An 18,630-nucleotide genomic window follows, 5' to 3' on the forward strand; every position below is an offset into this window, starting at 1 on the left:
CCAGCCCAAGCAACATCTCTCCCATATATTCCTTCCTGACTTCCGCAACAGTAAGTCATTCACTCCATTGGTTATACTTAAAAAATATTGTTACAATGTATTAACGATGTTATATTATAAATTACTGTTTCAATATATAATGTCTTCTCCTGGACTGTAGGTTCTTCAAGGGCAGGGCCTTTCCCCCTTCTCCTTTTTTATATGACATTTAAAAAATTATTGACGTTATACTTGCTTAATTAAAAAAATTAAGAGAGAAAATAGAATATAGTCCAGAGCAAGAGAAGAATAAAAATCACATACAATTCTATTACCTAGACATACCTCTGTTAATATTTTTGTACTTGCCCCTTATTTAGGTATGTATGTATGTATGGGTAGATTGGTTTTGCTTTTTGTATAAATAATTTTTTTACTATTTTTCAATCTGCCCTTTCTCAGTGCCATTACTTATATTTCAATGAATGAGTTAATACATAAATGAACAAAAAGCAACAATTTCCCTAATCTTTGGGTGTGATATCAAAAAGGACCACCATATCATGTCTTCTGGTACCTCAGTTGTAGACAACAATATATACAACTAGATGGATTATGGTTCTGACCCAATATGAAGCTTTTATGTTTTTATGCATTATAAACGCTCTAAGCAGATAATGTATATATGGAAAAAGCAAAAACATTGTGGGGTCAAGTAAGACTGTCATCATCCCTTTGCTCTCACAGCCTCTGTCAGTCACACTCGCCCTGACTTGGATCTCTGACGACCACATGGTGTCTGACCTGTGATGCTTCTCTTTGCCCAGGGCTGGCAGCTCTTAGCGCTCTGTGTTGGGCTCTTCCTTCCCCATCACCCTTTCCTGTGGCTCCTCAGGCTCCACCTAAAGAGGAATGCAGATTCCAGGTATGCAGAATTCTAGCCAGCTAAACCATTTATGTGGCCTCTGAGTGGTCTACAATAAATCAGAGTTATTTAGTAACCTGCCAGGTACATTTGTGGAAGAATGTGTGAAACAAATGTTGGTACAGGAAGCCTTTGGTTATCATTTATGCGGAGCTGGGAAAATATTTCCTTTGTTATGTTAAATCTCTTATGGAAGATTACAGTAAAAGCTTGAAAAACTGACAAAGAATATTTTAAGTGAAAAGTCTATGTACATTTCAAGTATGAATGTCTTATCATTAGTGGGTGTTCATTCAATAAAAGCAACTATTTTGTTTCCTTATTTTTCCTATTACTATTTTCTTCACATTGAATTCTTTTATGTAGAAGGCTTCTCTGATGGTCTTCCCACCTTTTATAATTGTATGTATTTGAATTACTTCAGAATTTTTACTCCTTTGAAAAAGGCTCGTAAAATTCAGCTGTCAGAGTGGCTTTCTTACAGTGGGACCCAGGGCACCCAGCCAAGGGTTATCAAGATCATTTTGTCCAAGAGGTTCATATTAGGTTGTTTAAATAGACTCTGGGATTCAAACAAACAAACAAATGATGAATCAAAAAACAACTTGGAAGCAGTAGGAAAATATACTCCAGCTCATAATATGTTTTGGAGACTCTGTCATCAAGGTCATGTGATTTCAATTGCAGTCACTGAGGACCCCCTACCCCCGCCAGACAAAGGTGACATTTTAAAGTCTACCTAGAAGGCACTGGAATAAAAATATATTTAGAGATGTTATCAACCTGCTTTTATAAACAGAATAAAAATTATATATAACAAATGAGGGCAAATAAGATCTCTATCCAGCTTTTACTGGATTTATTTACTCCAGCAGTTTTGTTTAATGTTTAACATTTTTAAAGAAGTGCATGTTTTGTAAAAAAGGAAAATACATTTTTATTTTTGTTTGAAGATATTTTCTTACCTTGCTTAGCAGGAATGGCATTAACCTCTATGTTCTTCAAAAGAGAACTCTCCTCATCATGCACTTCTTAAGTTATCCTGCACTAGTCTTTATACAGTTATTTTCTTTATATTTGTTAATATAATCACGTATATTGACCATAAAATGTCTGGTAATTTTAAATTTATTTTGTGACTATAATAATACAATAACAATGAAGATTGTTTTGTGGGGAAGTCTGGTTTAGTCAGTGGCAAAAGTAAAGACACTAGAATTTGAGAAAAGTGACAGCAGTTAATATCACTCAAAAAGAAAAATTACTGTCAACATTAGCATAATACATTGTAATATTGTACACCAAGGAAAGCTTTCTTAATGGTTTCATATATATAAAAGGTTGTCTTAATTAAATTTGTTCTTAGGCTTTATCTTAAATTTTGTATTATAGGACAGAATTTGGAAAATATGCCATTTACTGCCAGCGGTGTGTAGAAAGAACGCAACAGAATGGAGATCGAGAAGCAAGACCCTCAAGAATGGAAATTCTTTCCACCCTTCTTCGAAACCCGTATCATCATTCTTTGCCCTTCAGTATCCCCGTACACTTCATGAACGGGATATATCAGGTAGATTAGACTTTCTACCCAATGAAAACATGCTTAGTCTAGAATTCTAAGTGCACTCTGTGGAATTGGGAAGTGAGACTGTCTCCCTATTTCTGTCAGCTCCTGGCAGTGATAAATATGCAAATGTATTAGACCTTCTGTCAGGACAGCTGAGTTGTGAAACAGTTTTGCTAAAAAGGATTCACACTAAAATATCCATAATTGAACCAAATAAGGAAGGAGTTTCACTACCATTATAATTCCGATGGAGAAAAACAAAAAGGTTGAGGCCTTTCCCCACCTGGGTACCGGCTAGGTGAGGAAATAATTACTAACGTGTGGGACGTGTACAGGTTTAGTCTCTTTAAAGTCTCCAGATCTCAGGAATTATCTGGGAAAACTGTCCAAGCCCTCCCAACTCAGATCTAAATGCTTGCTTATTAACTCAAGCAAACATGTTCCAAAGCTAGCAATTAGTCTTTGTAGCTCTAAGCCTTTTATCACAGAATTCAGATACTTAACGGCATATTAAAGAAACAAAAATTAAATGCTTAAAAATGTTCATTTGTTTGTGTATTCCTTGTTTATTTTTTTCCCTTTGCTTAAAGATTACATATTGTACTGTAGTTCTTGGTTTGCTTCTAATGGGCAGGCATAATATCTCTGCAAGATGTTTGCAGCTGTCAAATGATCTTTCTATTTTGAATTCATGTCTGTTGGCTGAAGCCAAGATTTCTGAATTCTTACATCAAGCTAATGACTAAGATGACATTAAATTTCTCCAGCGGAGCTTTGAAAAAAAAGTTAAAACACCTAGATAAATATATGTTATCATTAATCATGCATCAAGAATGCCCTGTTTCCCCACTGAAATCTAAGTTTGAAATGTGTGTACCTTTTTATTAAGAGAATGACTTTGTTATTTCTGTTTAGGTAGTTGGATTTGATGCATCCACCACAGTGGAAGAATTTTTGAATACTTTGAACCAGGATACAGGGATGAGGAGGCCAGCACAGTCTGGATTTGCATTGTTCACAGACGATCCTTCTGGCAGGGATTTAGAGCATTGTCTTCAAGGAAACATCAAGGTAAAACCAACCCCTTTTAAGGAGGCAGACCCAGAAAACAGCAAAGAAGCTGCTCTGCTATTTGCAAAAAGTTTAGCTCAAGAATTTTCCAAAAATTTAAGCAATCTAATTTTCATAATAAAAAAAAATATTGCAGGACTTTGTTGAAGCCATAGAATTCTTAATACAATCTGCACACACACATACTCCATGTTAAAGAGAGGAAGAGGATTAATAATAGTAATAATACCCTAAATATTAGGGTAAAAAGAGTGGAGGTGTGGAAGGTCTAATAAAATGGCTTTCCATTTTATTCATTCACTCAGCAGTATTCATGGAACTATTTATTGTGTTCCAGGAGCTGGTCCAGACCCTGTGGGTAATATAAAGAAGGTCGAGAAATTGTCCCTGCACACAGTGAACTTCTAATTTGCTTAGGAAAGAGTAGCCTTATACACTGATAACCTTAAATCTGAAAGTGATAAATATATTAAGAGTGAGGTGAGCATTCTACAAAGGGAGAGAGTAAGTTCAGATTGGAAATTAGGGAAGAGCTCAACTGGTCTTTGAGGGATTGGTAGAACACGGACCTGTGGAAATACAGAAGAGATTCCAGACATAAGGAAAATCATGAGCAAAGACAGAGAATTGGAAGATTCTTTAAAAATGTTTTCTAGGTAATAGTAAAATAACTGTAATAAAGTTTCCATCTAGCGATGGCAACAATTAAAAATATAGAATATAGAACCATAAGGAACCTTAGAGAAGTAACCCACTTATTTTGCAAATGAGGAAACTGAAGCCCAGAGTGAAAAATGATTTATGGCAAATCAAACAGCTAGAACCAGGTCTGGACCCTCTTACTTGATGTGGTCCTTCATTGCTCTTGGGAATAAGTACCTTGTTATGGAGTAAAGGTATTTCTATGATTTGGAGGTTAAAGAATTGGGGCAAAGCAAGGGACACACCCATGAGTTTAGAACATACGAAATATCAGTACTTTCATCTAACTCCCAAAAGCCTAGCTCCACTTGCAAAACGATCTGTTGGGTCTCCATGGGGTTCCACAGACTATGTTAAAGCTCATACTTAGTTCCTTAGGAGTACTGGTCAGAAGATAGGATTTCCACCTCACTCCACCCAACCCCTGCCTTATTTCTTCAGCTGCATTTTGAGACATCTAGATAAATGAATGTCTTTTTCTTCTCAGCTCCAAGTATATCCTGTTTAGATCAGCAATTCCAAATGTAAATTTTTGATACAGACATTCCTTGAGCACTGTTAATAATTAGTCAAGAAGATAAGCTAGTATTTTTGGTTGACTTGAGCTGAGTAAATATTAGGGGCTTTGGTGAATAACTGCTTACCCCATAATTCTGAAAACTGTTATTTATAATTCTCAAATGACCAGTTTAAAAAAAAAAAAAAAACATTTATTTGGTTCCTGAAGAATTTTTGTTCTTTCCCAATCAAAAATCTTAACATTATATTTCAGATTTCTTTGGTATAACTTCAGTTATTCCAATCTTTATAAACTCAGAAGGTGGAAAGTTGCTTCTTCAGTGACTAAATCACGAAAAATTCCTGGAATCTTCTTGTTTCCAGTCTCATGCAGTCCTTCATTAAGATTCCTTTTTGAGTAAAAAATTCATGGCCATAGTCCAAAGTTAATGTGTGTCCAAAAGGATAACAGGACCAAAGAGTGATTTATAATTAAATTCTAAACTCAGAGCTGCAGAAGCTTAAAACAGAAAGCATCAGTCCATTTGGTTTGATCACATTAATTGAAAAATTTCAGTCTATAGACATGCTTGTCTTCAAAAAATACCCAATGTGAAAAATATTATGAATCTCCATTTTCCACTTCCCTTCTAGATTTGTGACATTATCTCTAAATGGGAACAGGCTTCCAAAGAACAGCAGCCCGGGAAATGGGAAGGTACGAGAACTGTTCGTCTCACTTATAAAAACAGGTGTGTAATGCCATTACCAAGTGCCAAAGTGGGAGTATACATCTATGTTCAAATCATGCACCTACAATTTAGTTTCCTATTGAATAGCCTTAAAAGTTATATTTATTTATATGTTTTCTTATAAATGGTAACTGTTTCTGTAGGAAGAGGAAGAAACTGTCACATAAATTTTTTTCTCTAATTCTAGTTTGTTAATGTCATGAATAATTATATTTTATAAAAATATGCACTTGGACAAAGATTAGAAGAAAACTATAGGAAAATATAGCTGCTCTCTTAGGGTAGTTGATATAATTTTTCACTTTCAAAATTTCCTTTAACACAATTATTACATTTTTTCATAAGACTGAATACTGAAATACCCTACTACAGATCGGTAGTAAGAAATATTTGTTTACCCAAGTCTTTTAGAAGTGATATATTCATATCCATTCATTCTTATTCTTTCATATTCTCTCTTCCTCTGTATTTATTGAGCTTCAACTATAAGCCCGGCACTTAGCTAGGTGCTCTGGATAAAATGATAATAAAAACAGACACAATCCCTGATCTTTTGGAATTTACAGGCTAGTGAGGAAGACGGTTGCTAATTTTACAATGACTGTAATGAGTATATAATAACATATTAAGTTCTCTGAAAGAAAAGAGCATGGTTCTGTGAGAGTACATGACAAGAATCCTGACCTAGCCTGGAGACTTCAGGAGGCTTCTTTAAGGAAATGATGCTTATGCCCACGTCAGAAGGGCGCTGAGAGTGGAAATGGATAGAAAAGGATGTTCAAAGCCTGTAGAAGGAGGCTGTGCAGTGTTTCAGGAACTGGGAAAAAGCTGGTGGGGCTGGAGCACTCACTTTCTCAACTGATACAGTTTTAAAAGACTTTGGCAAATGGTCAGAAACCAGGTTTTCTTTCTTTTTTTTAAAGATGCTCAGAAAGGTTTTTTTTTTTTTTAGCAAGCATCTGCCTTTTTTAAAAAAATTAATTAATTAATTTTTATTTTTGGCTGTGTTGGGTCTTCGTTTCTGTGCGAGGGCTTTCTCTAGTTGTGGCAAGCAGGGACCACTCTTCATCGCGGTGCGCGGGCCTCTCACTGTTGCGGCCTCTCTTGTTGCGGAGCACAGGGTCCAGACGCGCAAGCTCAGTAGCTGTGGCTCACGGGCCCAGTTGCTCCGTGGCATGTAGGATCTTCCCAGACCAGGGCTCGAACCCGTATCTTCTGCATTGGCAGGCAGGTTCTCAACCACTGCGCCACCAGGGAAGCCCCCTCTTTTTTTTTTTTTAATACCTTCTTTTCTTCCATGTATTAGTAGAAGGTGGTATTTAATAAAGAGTGTTCACTGACCAGGTTATATTAACTGTACAACAACAGCAAAAAAACTAAAAAAAGTATTTTCTTGTTTTATTTGACTCTTATATCCCATAAAATAAGGAATCTAAAATATCAGACCGAGAGCCTGGTAGAATTATTGGTGAAGTTTTGACTTCTTTCAGAAGCCTACTTTTGGAATATGTTCATAGATCTGAAATTGGGATATGAGAAGTAAGGGTACTATATAACATAAAGAATGTAACAGCCTTTGATCCAGTTCAGGATCTCTTTTTCTGATACTTTATCCCACAGAAATACCCACATAAGTGGGCAAGAATATTCCAGTATTCTTTATAACAGTGAAAAATAAGTGTTGCAGGGGGGACTTAAGTTTATCAATAGGGGAACAGTTAAATAAATGTTGTGCATCCATATTGTGGATTCCTCTTACACACTCAGACACTAAAGGGTCACCACTGTTTGAACAGACTCCTTTGATCTGAATAAATGGTGGTTTTGAGCCACTAGAGCTTCTCTGTTCAGGGGTTCATGAGCTGAGGTGATTCGCAGGAGTTCTGGGTAACGAGAAGGTAACTGTCAAGCTTTGGTATCTAAGGTTTTAAAATCTCATATTCGTAGAGATAAGCAGGATTACTTAGATACTAGAAATCTAATAGGCTGTACTCCCAGAGGAACCTGTCTCCACTGATGGCAGTCTTCATCTGTGGCCCTTTGGTGACTGGCAAGAACAGCAGCTGGAAGACATGGACCTTCCAGATGATTGTTTTAGTTTTGTGATCGCTGAAGCAGTGGGTCTCAAAGTGTGGGCCCTGGATCTGCAGCTTCAGTATCACATGGAAACACGTTGAAATGCAAATTATTTGGCCCCATGTCAGACCTACTGAGTCAGAATGTCTGGGGATAAGGCCCAGGAGTCTGTTTTAACATTTCTTCAGGTGATTCTTACTCATGCTAAGTTTTGAGAAGCACTGATCCAGAGGTCCATGTTGCTGCCTGTGTCTTTTGTGGAAGGAAGCCAGCTCCTGGACCTGATCTGCCATATATCTTTATGTGGAAGAGGTTCAGGAATTCTCATTTGGTTTTCTTGGCACTAAATGGAATTACGTACATGTCTAAGACTATTCCTAACACTGCATAGCTTATGAATGCTGAATACGTACTGATTTTGACTGTGATGGCCACAGTTGGAACCATAATTAAATGGATGAAATGGAGAAAAGTGGTCTGAAAGACATAAGAATACTGTGCCAAGTCTAGCAAACACCACTAGGAAGGACAAAGACAGTCATGAATAACACAATGCCTTGTTAACAACAACAACAAAGCTTTATGACAATATCTTTGACATCAGAGAAAAAGCAACTCGATCATAACGTTTGATTTTTAACAGAAGTCTGAAATGGCTGGATAGCCACAGCTATGAGAAAGTACTGTTTCTAAATGTGGTCGTGATTTGCACATGTGTAAAACAGCTTAGACAATGAGCCCTAATTTCCAGTGACACAGTTAGGAGGGGAGCTGGCTGTGACCTATCATGCAGCTGCGGACTTGATTCTTCATCTGTCAGGCAGCACTGTAATAAGCAAAACTAAAGCACCAGCTCTCTTTATCATGGAATTTTTGCTTATATTTAGTAAGTTATGGAATTTTAATTACTTAGATTTAGGGGTTAAGGATCTAATTAATAGGTTTTGAACTTGTTCTCATAGAAAACCATTTGGTAACTAACGTTTAAATTCTATTCATATTTAAGCCACTTATTTAATTTGGTTTCTTACTGTCTATTTGAAATTGCAAAATCAAAGCATGTTTTTAACAAAACAAAACTGGCAAGGGTCTTTCTCTACAGAGAACAACTCTTCCTTCTCCCCTCTTTGAAACGAAAGATTATTTTCAATAATTCTTTGTTATTGTTTTCTGGAACATAGCTTAACATTCGCATCTCTGCCACCTTTAGCTGACTGTAAGAGCACCTGTATCCATTGGATCCTAAGCCAAGAAGCCTCTTAACAGGTCACCTAGTTTATCCTATTTCTTCCAGCTGTGTTCACACACACACACACACACACACACACACACGCACACAAATTCTAGTATGAAGAGACTCTTGTGATTCTAAAGACCTCTAGAGAAGACTCATCATCATAATAATAGTAATAATAATAACTACCACCAATATTTATTGAGCACTTACTACATGCCAGGCCCTATGCTGAGCTGTTTATATGCATCATCTCATTTAATCCTAACAACACCTCGAGGTAGGTGTTATCATTAATCTCCATCTTATAGATGAGGAAACTGAAGCTTTAGAGAGTTAACTCATTTACCAAGGCTACAGAAGGGATTTTTCAGGGTTTTCTGACAAATAGTTTTCATATTTAACAATTCTCACCACCATTCATTTATCCATTCACGCCGTAAACATCTGTCCAGTGTCTGCCAGTGCCAGGCCTTGTTGAAGCCCTAGAGATTCAAAGGTGAATAGAATTTTCCTACCCTCTAGAAATCTTACAGTTTATAGGGAGAGACAGACATGAATTCTTAGCAATGTGATTAATGCTGTAACAGTGACAGTATAGCAGAGTAGTGAAGAACATGGGCTCTGGAGAGAAGCTGCCAGGTTAGAATCCTGGCTCCCCCACTCACTCTGTGACCTTGAACAAGTCACTCACCATCTCTGTGCCTCAGGTCCCCTCTACGTGAAGTGGAGATGAAAACAGTACCTACCTTTAGGGTTGCCTGAGGGACTAAATGTCGGCAAATGTAAAGCACTTGGATCAGAGCCTAACACATAGTAGATACCCCAGCGATATTTGCTCTTATTGTGAATATAGCATGTCTGTTTACAAGCTGTTGTGGGAACAGAGAGGAAGGCTTCTCAGAGTGGTGACTTCTGAGCACAAGACTTGTGGTAGCCATAGAGGCCGGAGGAGAACAGGGAAGGGGCGTCACAGTTGCAGATTTCGTAGTGTTATCAGCAGACCATGGTGGACAGAGGAAGGAAGGAAGGTAAATGGAGAGTGAAGGCAGGCTGCTTCCTCAGTAAGTTTACGTGATGATGAGAAAGGCAACAGTAGGAAATAAATGCTCTGAGGACTGAAGTATGGAGCCGGTTGGAGGCGAGCAAAAGGATTACCGGCAGTGCCGAGAGCTCTGCTGAACTTGGAGCAGTGTGTTTGCTGATACTGGTCCACATAGTGACGTGATTTCCATCCCACAGTGTTCAGCTTCCTGGATGTCAAGTGACGAGGTGGGCATTTGGGAATGCCCCTGCCTTCCAACGTGTGCCCTCCCTGCTGTGACAGAAGCCCCTTTCTCTGCGTCAGGCCCCTTTAGGACTGGAGAGCAGCTGGAAGCTGGTCATATTGGGAGAGACTCAGATCATGTAACCCCGGCACCTTTCCTGTTCAAGATCCATGGATTTGATTTTCTGACTTCTTGATCATTTTTGTGACTCTTTAGTTCCTCTCCATATTCTCTCCAAATCCCTATATAGCTGTTGGAGCCCGAACTGTTGCATTAGGGGCTTGAGCCTATGATTCCTACAGGTTGTGTTCCTATATGTGTGTCTGGAATTGTTTTTCTCTTTTGTGCCAATAGTGCTTCATTTTCCCTTCCCAGGTGCAGTCTTACTGGCATGCCAGAAATGATAGAAAATGCACTTTAGCTCTTCTTGCCTGTAGCCATTTGAACTACAGGTTCTTTTTTCCCTCCTAGCTGTATTACTAATTCAAACTTTTACTAAGAACCTTCCAGTGGTTAACACTTAGCTAAAAAAAACCCTAGTGCATTATAGTGTTGAATAAGACATAGTTCTTAACTTCAAGTGGAGAAAATAAGCTAAGTACCAAAACGTTCACATGCCAGAAAGGGAGGGCTTTCATCTTAAACTTTATTCTCTTTATTTTATATCCCTTTGCTAACACCATTTTGAATTTAGAATCTATTTCTATTGCCCAGCCATATTCTCCTAGCAGTTAATAATTTGCCATCATGCAGTCACAGATAATTATTTTATCAAGAAACCACTCTGAATGATGGCCCAGGCCAGTGATTCTTAAGCTGGCGTGAACGGAAAGAATAATCAGAATGATGGGGAGGAAGAGCTTTTCAAAGTACACCCCCTGTGCTTCCCCCAAGATTCTGACCTGCTGTCCTCTCATTCCTTGCTATTTGAGGTAATTACCACGGAAGATTCCGTAACTGATGATAGGGTGTCCTCTCCCTATCATCAAGTGGATAGGGGAAAAAAGGCTGGAAATCCAGTTATAACTAATTGAGCACACACTTAACAAATGCCAGATCTAAATCTCTGTTTTCCTGCCGCTGTGTTGTCATGACAATATTAAGGTATGTCACGGTGCTGCTTACCCACCCCACTGTCACAGCATTTACAGCGTTTGCAGTGCTCTGTGCCTGCCCTGCAGCCTGGAATCAGAGCCCCAGAAACCTCACATACAAAGAAACAGCACAGTGATTAAACACAGAGGGTCACTGAATTGAGGAAGACCTAGGCGAACAAAAGTCATGTCATGTTTCAACAAGTAATGATAACATGTAAACTATTTTTGAGATCCTAAGGCTGTTTATCAGAATGTGGCAAAAAAAAGTCAAAACATTTAAATGTGCAAATATTATCTTTTAGATTCTCAGAGAAAACTGCCCCACTTGACCATTCGATGTTGATTTTGAATTGAAACCTTCATTTTCTATTCCCTGGTGTGTCCAAGGTGTTTAGGAAAGATCATGGGTGTTTTGAAAACTGGATTTATACAGCCCACTGGTGTCTGAGGTCCTTCCTCAGTAACACCTAAGGTATTAAGGTATTTCAGGGCATAAAGGTAGCATTGAAGCATCCATCAGCCTCAACTTCAAAGCAGTTTTTCCTCAGTTTGCTGATAGACGTTATAAAGAATAGAAATAGAGGTCATTAACAGATAGTAATGGTCTAAGTTTGTATCACTGAGAGAACTATTGTTAGAGCAACCCCATATCAGTCCTCTGGATTTCTCTTTACTTTTTTCCTTTGTAAGTATATCATTTAATGAAAAATTTCCTCTTTTTTTACAGACTATATTTCTCAATGCAAGCTCGTGGAGAGACTGATAGAGAAAAGCTGCTGTTAATGTATCAGACAAATGATCAAATAGTAAATGGACTTTTTCCTCTGAACAGGGACCTGGCATTAGAAATGGCAGCTCTTTTAGCTCAGGTAACTTCCATGTTATATAGAGCGATGTTTTGTAATGATAAAATACTAATTTCTCCACTGAATTAAATGTAGTAAAACAATATACCTTTCGTAATTCTTTAAATTCAATTTGCTGTGATTAACACCTTAAAAATTACAGGCATTGTAATTGCAGCCTGACTCCCATTGCTGACAATTGCGGTGATGTAGAATGAGACAATATTCCATAAAGGGAATCTAGTTTCTTAATGTCTTGAAAATATCCCACTAGGCTTTGCATTTAATAAAGGAGTTTGAGTGTCGAGCTGTGGGGTTGCGGTTGCCATGCTAAAATCGTTCAGTAATCAAATAGGATCAGTCTTCTAAAAAGCTAAAGCACTTTCTTTTATTTACCTATTGTATCAATTAAGTTCAGTTGGCTGTAAACCACACACGCATGCAAATCAATAATGACAGTTAAAATGGAAGTGTTATTTGTCTCTCATATGGAGAGTGTTGGGGCCCAGGGCAGTGTGCCCCCAAATATGCCTCAGTGGCATATTGATTATTTTTAATTAAAGTTACTTGAGAAACAGCTGGTGAAAAAAAATGATATATATTTAAAAAAACACTCTGACCTCCCTCTTTTCCCCTAAAAGCAGGAAATAAATCTCCCATGTGAAAGTATCCTCCCTCTACCAGGAGGATAAAAAGCATCCTTGTCAACAGAGTTAGGGAATTCAAGGCTAAGAAAGCTGTATAAACAAACTTTGTTGCTTCTTCACTAATCTGCTATCCCAAGCACAAACCCCTTTGTTTTGTTAAATCTTCATAAATAATTGTTTCTTTGTCTAAAAATGATGTATAAACAGCCTGCTTTGGTCATTTCAGGGGTCCCATTTCTATGAGACCTCTGTGCATTCAATTGGTTTTTTTTCTCCTGTTAATCTGTCTTGTGTCAGTTTAATTATTAGACCAGCTAGAAGAACTCTAGAGGGGTGTGGTGGGGGGCGGGAATCTGCCCCTCCCCAGCGAGAGATAGGCATGCTGGCGCCTCTACAGGCATTAGGGGCATGGGCTTTATCCTGCCCTCCGTTCTGCTGTCATCTTCACGGTCCTGGAGGTCTGCCAGAGCTCTAGCCATTACATCAGTGTTCCAGGCATCATAATGGAGGAAGGACTGAAGAAGGGCATGCCCTCCTGCTTTTGAGAAACTTCCCAGCAGTTACACAGAACGCTTCTATTTATGTTTCTCTGTCAAAACTTAAGTCACACAACCTTGCCAACCTACAAGAGAGACTGGAGAATGTGGTCTTAGCTGGGCAGCAATGAGCCCAGCTAAATTCAAGGTTTTTATTATTCAGAAAGAAGGAGAGAATGGTCATAAGAGACAACCCACAGTCTCTACCCCATCTAGGTCTTTGCACAGGTTAATTAAGGGAAAATGATGTGTCATTGGCTTAGATTCCCCAGGGTTTTCAGTCTTCTCACTCTACATACCATCCCAGGACATCTTACTCATTCTCTTATCTACCATATGTGCTGATGATTCCCAAATCTTTTCTCTCCAGCTCATATTTCTTTCACGGGCTCCTTAAATTCAACATATTGGGAACTAATCATCTTCCCTTCTTTTCCTTCACATTTTGCATATTCACTGCCTCCATTCAGTCTGCCAAGCAAGCTTCAAATCCAGGAATCATCACTGACTCTGCCCTCCCTGTCTCCCTTTCCCCCAGTTAAAATGTGCCCTGCCCATTTTAACTCTGTTCCCTCCTCTCCATGCTGACCACCATTGCTATGGTTCAGACCATCATCACATCCTGCCTGCTCTCCTGCATCAGGCTTCTAACTAATGTGTTTTTCTCTGGTCTGGTCCCACACACACTTCTATCCTCCATGCAGAATCTAGAGAGATTGTTCCAATTACCTATTGCTACATAGCAAATGACTCCAAGACTCGGCTCAAAAGAACAATTTGGGCAGAGATGTATAAGGGCAGCTTGTCTCTGCTTCATATGACATCAGCTGGCATAGCTTGTAGACTGGTTGTGACTCTATAGCTGAGGGCTGGAATCATCTGAAGGCTCATTCACTCACATGTCTTGTGGCTGATGCCAGTTCTTACTTGGAACTTCTGCTGGGGAATGTCAGCCGGAAGACCTACTCATGGCCTCTTAAAGTGGTTGCTTGTGCTTCCTCACAGAATGGTGGTGGGGTGGCAAGAGCTGTCCCGGAAGAGACAAGATGTGGAAGCTGCCATTTTCTAAGGTCTGGGCCTAGAAACTGCCGTGGTGGTTTGTCAGGCAGCAGTAATATACAGTGACTGGAATGGAGATACAGCAAAAATGTGAATCTAGCTGTGTCATTCTCTTTACATGGAGGGACTGTCATGATCTAAACTCTGCCTGCCTCTCCAGCCTTATCTTTTAATACTCTCTACCTTGAACTTTATGGTCCTGAGTTGTATATGATTCACTTATTCTTACCTCTTAAACTTTACTTGTCTCCTCTGCTTGGAACACCTCTACTCCCATGCCTCTACCTGTTAACTTCAGCTTGTCCTTTAATTTTCATCTTAGGGGTCACTCATTCCAGGAAAACCTTCTTGAATTCTGCCTGGATGGGTTAAATGTTCCTCTTGGGGTTTCTGTAATGCCTTGCACGTATCTATTACTGTCCTGACCCCAGTGGTTTATTATTAGTTATTTGTTTCTGCTTTGCACCACTGACTGGGGCCTTCCTGAGAGCAAGGGCTCTCTCTGTTCATCTTTGTGTCTAGCACAGTGCCTTACACACAGTCCATTCTCCATAAATGTTCTTGGATGAATGACTAGTTGATAATTTAGTTTACTTTCATAAAATTTTATGGTCATCCAGACTTTAAATCGTTTAGTGCTACACTGAGTGTTCCCTTTTTGCAAGTGATAAAAAGCTGAAGAAATGAGAACTAAGTCACATTTTTTCTTGGTGATAGGATTAGGAATGATTTCCTATCACATGGCATTCTAGGCTTTGGTTCTCTAAAGGCACAGATGCTCTGTTAAAATCACTCTTATTTTTGCTAAAATTTAAGTTCATCTTCTTACTTTTTAATTTTGTGGGGAAAGCTTCTCCAAGAAAAATTATCATATCCTTTGGAGATACACACTTCTAATATTTTTTAGATGAATTTTCAGAAGGGGTAGAAAGGTAAAACCATACACCTAGAAAATTCTGAGCATATTACTAACTAAAAAGTATAATTTCTCTATCTACAAAAGGAAAATTAAATAATACCTCTGGTCTCTTCCTCAGAGTAGTTTTTGTGAAGATAAATGAAATATACTAAGGAAATCTGAGCCCTGTAGAAGAAAATAGTTATTTCTGTTGTAGATTTGCATATCTGTAGGTCCTTGTTGATATTCTCTGTCTTAATCAGGAAATTCTTGGAGCTGATGTTCTGATTGCTGTACATGGTGTCTGGTAAGGGGTCATGTTGATGTGAGGCATATTGGGGATTATCTGAGTTGATTCTCCAAACATTTGGAGTTGATTCTCCAAACATTTATTGTGCTCATTCTGTGCCACACAGTATGCCAGGAGCCAGAGAGGGAGACCCTGAGCTTCAATATCCCACTACAGGGTTCCCTAACAGCCAAGCTTGCCTTAAATGGCCTCTATGTTTGTTAACTATTGTTTGTCCAACCGCCATATCCTTAGAGGTTAAATTCTGGTCTAAGGGTTCACAGCTAGCTGTGCTGAGTACTGCCTGGTGATAGGTGGGGACAATGAAAAGCTTGCTCTGGGGGAAGGATTTCGAGGTATTTGAAGAGCAGATGGACAACTTTTATTTGGTGTGAGGAAATTAAGATGATACCTGACTAGATAGGAGATGCGGGTGAAAAAACTGAACAGCGAAGCCAAGCCAAGAAACCATCAAGTAAGGGACCAGGTCAAGGAAACTAGAAAGTCATAAAAATAGACTGTAAGGGCAAAGCTCAGCTGAGGAATTTAGACAGTAGCTGGTCAGATTAAGAACTAGGCAAGGGAAGTCACAGGGGTGAGAATCTCAGAGGCTGGTTGTGCTAACAGCTTACTTGGAGGCAGAGGGCCCTTTTGAGATGGAGACCCAGGACTTTCTGTAAGACCATCCCAGTCTTGATGGAACCCTCCATCTGCTTGCTGGGGAGTACTCTAGGTAAGGATGTGGATGTTCAGTATGTCCCCCACCCCATTTCACTTGTTGAGCCCTCTTTGGTACCCTATACAAAGCATTTAACACAGATTATCACAAGTATTTATTTATTCTTCAGTCTCCCCTACTAGACAGTAAACTCTTTGAGGATAGGAACTATGTTCAACTTTTTTCTTTCTCATATAAATTAGCACAGTGCCTGGCATATAACAGGGACTCAGTATAGGTTTGGGTGAATGAATGGGTGGGAGAGTAGATGGAGAGATGGATGGGTGAGTGGTTGGATGGGTTGGTAGAGGATGGCATCTGTGTAGCCTGTTAATGAAAGTAAGGATTGAACATTGTTTCATTCAGGGAAAAGGGGGAATGAAGGGGTTTATTTCCAGAAATGACAGAATAATAGATTGAGGGGATGAATGCAGTAACATTTATGGAGAAAATCTAGGAAGAAAGTGATGAGAAAATAGTACTTGCTCCCATGATGTTCGGTAGAGATCCTGAAAAAGTCCAAGTAATACTTTTTAAAGATTTTTCATAACTTTATAACTTTTTAGTTTTTCACTTCTAACTTCTATTTTGCCTTACTATTATCAACCAAAATGGTACCTTAAAAATGAAAAGTTATCTGGTGCTGTTACAGGCAATGGTAGAGTAAGTGACCTTTAGCAAATACTACCAGATATTAAACTAGAGTGATTAATGTAGAAATGAAACTGGAATGTTCAAATTATAGATTTTTTTTCATAATTAGACTTCAAATGAAATTTAAATTTAAATAATAGTATTTATATATGATTATAAATTCCATAATCACACAATCATGACAAATAGATTTATATATTGTATGTTATAAAGAATGTTTAGAAAAAAAAAGCTAATTTTCTTTCTTAAAATTATTTTTTAATATCCTGTATTTTCTCTTTTTTGGGTTTCCACTTAGGTGGAGATTGGAGATTTTGAAAGACCTTTTTCTACTCCAGCAGGGCATGTTACTAATCAGTGCAAAGCAAATCAAACTATAAAACAACTCATAGAGAAATTTTATCCTAAAAGGTATAGAGATGACTCTTCTGAAGAACAGTTAAGGTAAAGAACTATTTGTAACTCTTGAAAAAGCAGATGCACACTAGTTTTTCAGTGACATTTTTCTGTTCAAATTTTAAAGATGAAAAAAATTGTACATAACAATTTTCTCAGAATTTTTAAAATACTGTTGAATACCAAGAGGTTATAGTTCTTTTTATTTAAGATGTGCCTAGAAACTGTAGTATCTAGATTTAAACTTTTTTTAATGAGAAAAAAATCTACCTTAATTTAGAAGATCTACTTTTCATTTGACCTTATTCATTCTTGTCCAAATTAATCGTGCTAATAAAGAAAAGGAAAAAATTGGCTAATGTGTTTAATTTTATGAAGTGTTTACCAAAAAATTTTTATCTCTTAGGGTATTCCATTATAAACAAATTGGAATAAAAATAAACTATCTTCTTACACAAGATTTTTTTATTATAATATAAAATTTTAATTAAACTGAACTAATTTGGTGTTTTGATTTTTGAGACCATATAAAGAAAAAGCTGTAGATTCAAAAATAGAGGCAAATCCAATTCACCATGAATTTTTCCAAAACAGAAACATTTGAGATCAGTCTGTTGTCTATATAGAATAAGTGGTTGCCTTCGTGATTTTGTTTAAGAGGTTTCCCCTGCAGCCAGCATCTCTCCAAACCAGGGGTGGTAGCACCTAAAATTCCACTGTTGGGGATTCATTCTTCAGTCTTGACTTCTTGTACTTTTCTTTAAAAATGCAAGTTATTCCCATGAGAAATTACCTTTTAAACTAATTTATGCGAATGTTTGATGTTAGTTTATCAGATTTTAAAATTTTACCTAAAGGGGGTGGGGAGCGGGGAACTTAGGTCATACATACTGAGAGCACTAACCGTAAGAGAATTTGGTGGAAGGAATGCTACAAAAAGAACAAGGGGTAGACAGTGGTGAGATGGGACTCACAAAACAACAGCTTCACCTAGGTTGTGAGTATGTCTCCCAGTGGTGCTTAGGATCGGCTCAAGGAGAGCTTTATTTTGGGAGGATGATACACTGTTTATGTGTTTTTCTTTTGTGTTTTTGTTTTTGTTCTTTTCTTTTTTTAGGCAGCTTTGCCAGCGACTATCAACCAGATGGATGGCCCTCCGGGGACACAGTGCTGCTGATTGTGTGCGAATCTATTTGACAGTAGCCAGGAAGTGGCCATTCTTTGGTGCCAAATTGTTTCTTGCAAAAGTAAGAAAGAATGGGGGGCTATTCAGTTCAGTAAAATATAAAGTGATAACCTGAGTAACCCCAGGTTTAGTACATTTGGCTTTTTAAAAGAAAATAAGGAAATTTCCAACAATTTAAAGAAAACCATGAAGGGACACTAAGGAAAGGGCAGGAAAGCCATCAGCGTCTCTGT

At 38.2% G+C, this 18,630-nt stretch overlaps 1 protein-coding gene across 4 annotated transcripts in view; it reads left to right on the forward strand.

The window, feature by feature from the left end:
- PLEKHH2 (pleckstrin homology, MyTH4 and FERM domain containing H2) overlaps positions 1–18,630 on the forward strand; it is a 112,703-nt gene that overhangs the window by 89,614 nt on the left and 4,459 nt on the right. For 3 of the 4 annotated variants that reach the window (XM_061210421.1, XM_061210422.1, XM_061210424.1), the window contains 7 exons: positions 807–904; positions 2,297–2,474; positions 3,387–3,542; positions 5,397–5,494; positions 11,897–12,038; positions 17,114–17,259; positions 18,329–18,458. In XM_061210421.1, the coding sequence (XP_061066404.1) occupies positions 807–904; positions 2,297–2,474; positions 3,387–3,542; positions 5,397–5,494; positions 11,897–12,038; positions 17,114–17,259; positions 18,329–18,458 (948 nt within the window). Of the gene's footprint in view, positions 1–806; positions 905–2,296; positions 2,475–3,386; positions 3,543–5,396; positions 5,495–11,896; positions 12,039–17,113; positions 17,260–18,328; positions 18,459–18,630 lie in introns of those variants that run through there. The other variant, XM_061210423.1, reaches the window with a different exon arrangement.

Source organism: Eubalaena glacialis, chromosome 14 (genome assembly GCF_028564815.1).
Source record: "Eubalaena glacialis isolate mEubGla1 chromosome 14, mEubGla1.1.hap2.+ XY, whole genome shotgun sequence".
NCBI lineage: Eukaryota > Metazoa > Chordata > Mammalia > Artiodactyla > Balaenidae > Eubalaena > Eubalaena glacialis.